The sequence below is a fragment of the Nyctereutes procyonoides genome, unplaced genomic scaffold, assembly GCF_905146905.1.
Source record: "Nyctereutes procyonoides isolate TBG_1078 unplaced genomic scaffold, NYPRO_anot_genome, whole genome shotgun sequence".
NCBI classification, from domain to species: Eukaryota; Metazoa; Chordata; class Mammalia; order Carnivora; family Canidae; genus Nyctereutes; species Nyctereutes procyonoides.
Window position 1 is genome coordinate 53903965 of NW_026575142.1, and position 7346 is coordinate 53911310.

General features: G+C 40.0%; 1 protein-coding gene across 1 annotated transcript; it reads right to left on the reverse strand.

Moving 5' to 3' along the window:
• Positions 1 to 787: 787 nt before the first annotated feature.
• Positions 788 to 6910, reverse strand: GMNC (geminin coiled-coil domain containing). Its single transcript, XM_055307763.1, has 5 exons — positions 6875 to 6910; positions 6593 to 6767; positions 4854 to 4942; positions 3349 to 3465; positions 788 to 1408 (listed from the first exon to the last, which is right to left on the reverse strand). The coding sequence occupies exons 1-5, from the start codon at positions 6908 to 6910 to the stop codon at positions 788 to 790; spliced, it is 1038 nt and encodes a 345-aa protein (XP_055163738.1).
• Positions 6911 to 7346: the final 436 nt, after the last annotated feature.

Below are 7346 nucleotides of genomic sequence, written 5' to 3' on the forward strand. Positions count from 1 at the left end.
GGATGATGACTAGTTACCTAGTCCCTTAAACATGCTCTAGTTGGAGTCATGGGGGTTAAAGAGGCAATGCCAGGTGCCTATAGAAGCTGATCCACCATGGAACATTTAATTCTCTTTAATCTTTTAATTTATCTGGGGTATTGCTTATTCAGTAGAGTTACAGCTCTTTGAAGAGACTCTTTGTCAACTCCACCACGGCATGCTTAACTTACTGAATTGCACTACACATAACACTGCTCCCATCTACATTACGTCTTTGGGTTCGATGATGAGCAAAGACACTTGTTTCTACCTCACCCCCACTCACTACCTGAACACTCAATAACAGGCACTTGGAGCAATAATAGCATTCACTCTAAAGGCTGAGTTTTCAGAAATGCAGGGGAGCAGGACAGGGTAAAAGTGAGAGGGTGTAAGCTGTGAACATTTAAACTGCTTGATGAAAGAAGAAAAGCTGTTAGACTTGTAATTGGAACAGCATGTGTAGGCCTCAAAGGAATACTCAGGCAATTGGAAAATACCTTTTCAGGAACAGGGCAAAGGGAGGAAGTCAACAGCAGGTGTTGGTGTGCAAACAAGTCAAATTTAGGTGAAAGAAGGGTAGGCATGTTTCATTATGGATTCGTGGGAGCTGTTCTCTGCAGATTTAAGTGGGTAATTGAGAATGACATTTAAAGTGGCAGGAGACAGTCTGGGCAAGAGCTTCTGTATTCCAAATAGGTTCAAGTGCAAGAGAGGTCTTTGTAAACAGAGTTTATGGCAGTCTTTTGTGATAGAAGAGGGGTCACTAAGACTGCTTAGGGACCCAGGTAAACTTCCAACCTCCCTCCTCATCTCGACAAACAAAGGCTTGTCCCTGGTGGAAGGAATGAGTCTTCACATTACAGTGAGGGCTCAGGGATGTGGAAAAGGCCATCTCTGTTTTATTGGGTGACACATCAGAAGTATAGTAAGGAGGAGTTTGCAAACCTCCTGGAGGGTTTGAAAGTTGAGAAAGGAAGTGGAAATCTTCCCTGGGCCTGGCAGTGCTATGTGAGGGGGTTGCTCCGTCACCTCCATAGTTAATTGGCAGATCCTCCCTGGGGATATTTTCATAATCAACTGCACCATCCAGAAATGAGGGAAATGTGCTGGCAGTTCTTCTGGGATGAGAAAAGAAGGCACTGTAGTTAGCTGATAAAGTGTCATCGATGGTGTTGAGGTCTTTTAACCCAAGTGTCTGAAGAACCCAGGGATCCACAGGGGGCCCAGGTTGTTCTTCACAGTTAGCAAATTCACTAGAGAGGTTTCTCTTGGCATTTTTGTGATGGGGGATCTCAGGAGGAAAATATCTTTGCTCTCTGGGTTTCCTCTTTCTCTTTCTGAATTGTCCACATGCTTTGGAGAACTCATCTGATGACAGCAATTTCTAGGGAAGTAGCATTTAAAAATATATGGTCAGATAGTCAACCAAGATAATTTTCTTTACATTGTCTGCTTAAAACTCCTCCAAATACTTACTAGTCCCCTTAATTCCTTAGAAAATGTGATTAAAATTCTATTCTCTTTCTTTTTCTCATTTGTGCACGAGAGAGAGAGCAAAGGTGATTGGATTAGCTTGTTTCTAAATTAACATCCATAATGACAAGTTACTACTTAGAAACCATAACTCATGTTTTACTAATCATATAAAACTTGAAAGAAAGAAATAATGTCTTTAAATTTTCAATTCAGGTAAGTTATTATAATAATGACAATAATAGCAACTATCGTGTATTGAACACCTACTACATGCATAATATTCTCATTTTATAAAATCCTCTTTAGTGAGGAAACTGAGACACAGACATATTAGTGACTTACTAAGGGTCATGCAGCCTTGATTAAATGTAAGCCATCTGAATCTAGACAGAGTAACTGATTGAAACAATATCTAACACTGCTTCTTCTTATTTCATTAACTTTCATAGTACTCTCAAGTGATATGTATTATTCTACATCTTAAACAATTGGGAAAAGAGAAAACTGCTAATCAATATAATTTACTAATTTAATAAGTGTCTTTTTTTTTTACACAAAATGGTGACTGGAGTTAGGAGCCCAAGCTAGTAACTGGGAGATATGCTCCTTTTCTTAAAAAGGTGACTGGATTGTAACTAAATTACAGAGGAATCAGATATGGTACCCTTTCTTCTTTGAACTATTATTTCCAGTGAAAATGGTAAGGAGTATCATCAATTTAAATTAAATAATATCAAATAATGGAGCTTGTCTAGCAGCAAGGTAAAGATTGATGACGAAAGAAATAATGATGGCAGAAGGGCAAAAAGATAACAAAAATACAAAACCCAGAGAAAAGAAGAACAGAAAGAGACCATGGACAAGCTATTTGTCCTGGAGTCAGAAATAGTCCCTTTGAAAAGTAAGAAAAAATGTTCACTGAAAGATGATGTCATCAGCAATATATAATTTCCAATCAAAAGATCTGGGCTCTAGCCCTATTCATAACATTTTAGAGCTGGGGAGATTCTTAAAGGATCTTTTAGCCTCTGCATTTACAGAGGTAGGTGAGTGAGGCTAAGTGAAGGAGCAATTTACCAAAAGCCCAGCAGATAATTAAAAGAACCGAGTGTCTTTCAGATCTGATCCCCACTGCAATGTTCCATCCATTTAACTCTGCCTTTGATTAACCTCTGTTGTCTTAGCAATTCCCTTGACTGATTTTTGATCCTGAAGCAACTCTTTTTGTAATATATGGCTAAAATCTACAGTCTAGAAACTTCCAAGAAATGATACATAAGAAGACTTGTGAAAGTGCCATATTGGAACGCCTGGGTGGCTCAGTGGTTGAGTGTCTGCCTTTGGCTCAGGTCATGATCCTGGGGTTCTGGGATTGAGTCCTGCATCAGGCTCCCTGCAGGGAGCCTGTGTCTCTGCCCCTCTGTGTCTCTCATGAATAAATAAATAAAATATATATTTTTAAGAAAGTGCTATATTTCTTTTAGCCTATGAATACCTTTGAAGCCATGCTTCAAGTACGCCTTCTCTACTTTAGTCAAGTCAGTTTTACCCCAATGATCTCTATTCTCAAATCACTGCTCTACTCTTAGGAACAGGATGGTTGGGAACCCCGGGTGGCACAGAGGTTTAGCGCCTGCCTTTGGCCCAGGGCGCGATCCTGGAGACCCGGGATCAAATCCCACGTCGGGCTCCCGGTGCATGGAGCCTGCTTCTCCCTCTGCCTGTGTCTCTGCCTCTCTCTCTCTCTCTCTCTCTCTCTCTCTCTGTGTGTGACTATCATAAATAAATAAAATAAATGACGATGGATATGCAACTTTAAAAAAAAAAAGGAACAGGATGGTTACATACCTTGGCCTTTTCCTCAAGACATTTAACCACAGCAGAATTCAGGTATTGTCTGAGATGATTATTCTCTTCGTGTAACCTAGCGAGTTCTTCTTCCTTCTGCACTAGAGTGTCTTGGAGCTGCGAAAAGCATACAGTGGTGAAGACCCCTCTACTCTATTGACTTTGTAACTGTATAATCATGCCACTGATCCTTAACCTGCTTAAGCTTTATTATTATTCTATTTGTTTTATGAACGCAACCTCAGGGAGCCCTCGTCCTCTCAGGCCTAAATTCAATCTACACCCACCCACCACCTCATTGTTCAGTTTTGTGCTCTGAACCTTTTATTCACTGCAAAGTATTTGAAGAGATTATATGACTTTCAAAGTTGTAACCACAAGGGAATTGGGAAGGTATGTAGGAAAATGAGCTGCGTGCAACTGTTTAAATATAGAAAAAGGTGTTTAGAAAGGTTTCACTAGACTCCTTCCTTGCATGTTAAGAAAAGATGAAAAACAAGGGTGGTGGTGGTTTGGCTTCCCTCATCCTCAGGCTAATCTGTTTGTATATCCATTAGATTAAATTACTCTCTCGGGAACAACAGCAAATAAAACATGGAAAATGAAGCAATCTTTGCAAAAATTTTATAATCATCATCCCTTCTCCAAGTGATAAGCTATATTTATGTTTTAAAAATATTGTCACACTCAACATATCATTTGGTCTTTCCAACAGCCCTTTTTATGTTCCAACAGCATAAATATTTCAATGTCCTAGGCAAGGTAGAAAAGAAGATTCAAGAGGTCATATAACTAAGATGTGTGAAGTCAGGGCCTGACTGTAAATCCTCCTAGAGGATCTTATGTGTTGTTGTTGACTTTGTTGTTGCTTGTTTTTCTCTGAGACATTGATCACCTGTCTTCATGTCCATCTCTGTGGACATATATCCAGTTTGGTTCCAAACTGAAAGTCAATATATGAATTTAACAAGGGAAAAGAAGCAAAGTGACATTAAGGGATGAGGTTAAAAACAAACTACATGAAATAAGTCACACTGAGAACGGAAAATACCATGTGATCTCACTCATAGGTGGAATCTAAAAAAAACAAACAAACAAACAAATGAATAAGCAAAGGGCAGGATCAGACCTATAAATACAGAGAACAAATTGATGGCTGCCAGAGGGATGAGGGTAGGAGGAGCAAGATGGGTGAAGAGTAGTGGCAGATACCAGCTTCTAGTTATGGAATAAATAAGTTAGGGGAGTGAAAGGCACGGCATGGAGAATAGAGTTAATGATATTGCGTAGCATTGTTATGGCGACAGATGGTACCCATACTTGTGGTGAATATAGGATAACGGACAAAGCGGTTGAATCACTATGTTGTACACCTGAAACTAATGTAACATTGAGAGTCAACTCTACTCAGATGAGGAAAAAAACAAAGAGAAAGTCAAAGGAAAAAGAATAGACTGCATGGAACATGTCGATCCAGTCTCAATATTCTGACAATCTACACATACCTGCTTATTTCTGTAGAGCTGAGAGGAAAGCTGAGCCTCTTCCCACGAACATGAGTTAGGAACAGGGTAATTGGAGTCACTGGATGATTCTTTGTGAAAATACCAAATGGATAACTGAGAAAAGACACTTGTAGTTTTTGTGTAATACAGAGTTTACTGAAGGATTTCAGACAGTTTAGTAGATTCAATTACCTTTCTAAAAATAGCTCTTGCCTTCATAGAGGAAACAACATATTTAAAGCTTTCAGAAGGGATAAACATGCTGTGAGAGACAAATGTTTATAGATTATATGCTTAAGTGGCTGAAGGGGTAAATCTTTAGGAGCTAAGAGGTCACATTTCTTCCTAATATATAAATTCCTGCCAGCTAAATTTATAAGAATGGGCCCATCTGCACTACAAATTCACTCAAATATCTATTGATCCTCCCCCCCCCCCCTTGGCATAGCATCACAATTCCACGGTGTTTTCCAAATTTCTATCTTATCTTCTAAGGTGCAGTGCTCGATAACATGGTGTTTGGCTCTAGAATCGAATGCTATTCTTGATGCTACCATTTTTTTCCCCAGATGAAAATCTCTGCCTGTTTGCTTGCCAGTTAAAGCTCACGGCGAGTGTTCAGAATTATAAGTGGTAGCGCTTCCTACTTTAAAATAATCTGGACTTTGCCTCTCTGAAGACCTTGATGAAAATCTCAAAACTGTACCCTGAACTCATGTAGTTCAAATGTCATCATTTGTATGTCTCTTATGCTTTTGTGAAGAGTTTTCTTCTCCATAGTTGATAGCAAACTGTACCTGCAAGTAAAAACCATGCTTGGACATGCTATATTGGTTTAGTTTTGTTTTATTTTCTTCATCTAGTACAGTCTGACTCTTGCCCTTCTCTACAGAAACTGACATATTACTGAAATATTTTTGACTAAAGTAGAATGATGGATCAGGAGACAGGCATCAAATTCTATACAGTTTGGTTTCATATTCTTGGACTTTCTGTCTTCTCCACTGCTCGTGGTAGAAAGCCACAACTGAGCAACTCTCTTCCTGACACGTAAGTGTGTTTCAATATTTTTGAGCTTTTTGTTTATTTCTTCTTAAATTCACACACACACACACACACACACAATAATGTGGCAGGGTGAGGAGTACAGATACTTAATTCTGAAGTGTCGACCAGTTTTTCTAGAAACCAGAGTGTTAGCTGTGAATTCCTTTAATATTTAGAAATACTGTTTACTCAACCCAGGTGAAAATTGATACGCAATTTCCCATCACAAAGTTATTTTTCCCTCCAAAGTTGAAGCCTTCTTTGAGCAAAAGGGAATCTTTTTTTTTTTTTTCCTACTTATAAGACTCGGTTCATAGGACTTTCTTAGGAAATAAAAGAGTCAGTTGGTCGTCTTCCTTGCTTCTCTCTTATACCCGGGGCAACTTTCCTGAATTCCAAAAGAAATGCTCCGCCTGGTATCTTGACTCCAAACGCATCTCACTAGTGTTGTTCATAAAACTTTGACCCAACCCCAAATCCCTCAGTGGGCTGGATGTCTCCAAGAACTGTAAAGTGGGGAGACACATACTGTCCAGTGAACAAGGGGCAGAGTCCCATTCTCACTATGTGGCAAGTATAGAAAAGCAGATTAGTTCTCTTCCTCTACAGAGTTCCTGCCCATGATGCTTTGCAACCATGGGTGCTGAGAAAGGGCCTCAGACCCACCAGGAAAGCAGAAGAGCAGAACTTACCCTGTGCCTGTGGCGCTTGTTGGGGCTCTCTGTCGTCCAGGAGACCAGCAGCCCAGAAAGAGACCCAAGTCTCCGTGGAAACGTCAACACTAGATTCTGACGTTGTAGTGGAATACGGGCAATTATAGCTCTGGCCTCCTACAAAGTACTGGTCTTGGCAAGGCAGAACGGAGTTCTGTGGAAGTCAGTATGAGGGATGGGGTGGGGGTGGGGAGGGTCCCAGGGGATGGGATGAATGGGATTTGGAGGGGAAGAAGGGTGGGAGAAAGAGACACAAATTACATGCAATGAATCAAAACCAGTACAGGTGTTAAGCATAGATTCCAGATTAATTCAAGTGGCCAAAATACATAATTGCCAAAAGGGAATCAGCTCCTCGGTTTACCCAGGACTTTCCTTAGGACCTCTCGGCAAAGAACAGGCTAGTATTGGATGGACCAAATTTGTAAATATCCAGGAGTAGTTTCTGTTGCCATGACTGAGTCATCTAACAGGCTGTCCAGGATCTAAGTAAAAGGAATTCTACTTAATGATTGAGAGACATAAGAACTATTTGGCTCTTTCTAGCAAACACCTTAGTTATGTTTCTAATAACCTTGAAATGACAAAGAGCCCAGAATGCTAAGGCTGAAATGGAGTGAATATGACATGTGAGAAAATCTCTTTATTTTAGCTCCCTAGTTTCTGAATTATGTAAACTTGCCCCATTCCTTCCTTTCTCCTTCCTCTGGCTTTAAAGGCTGCTGGATCCTGG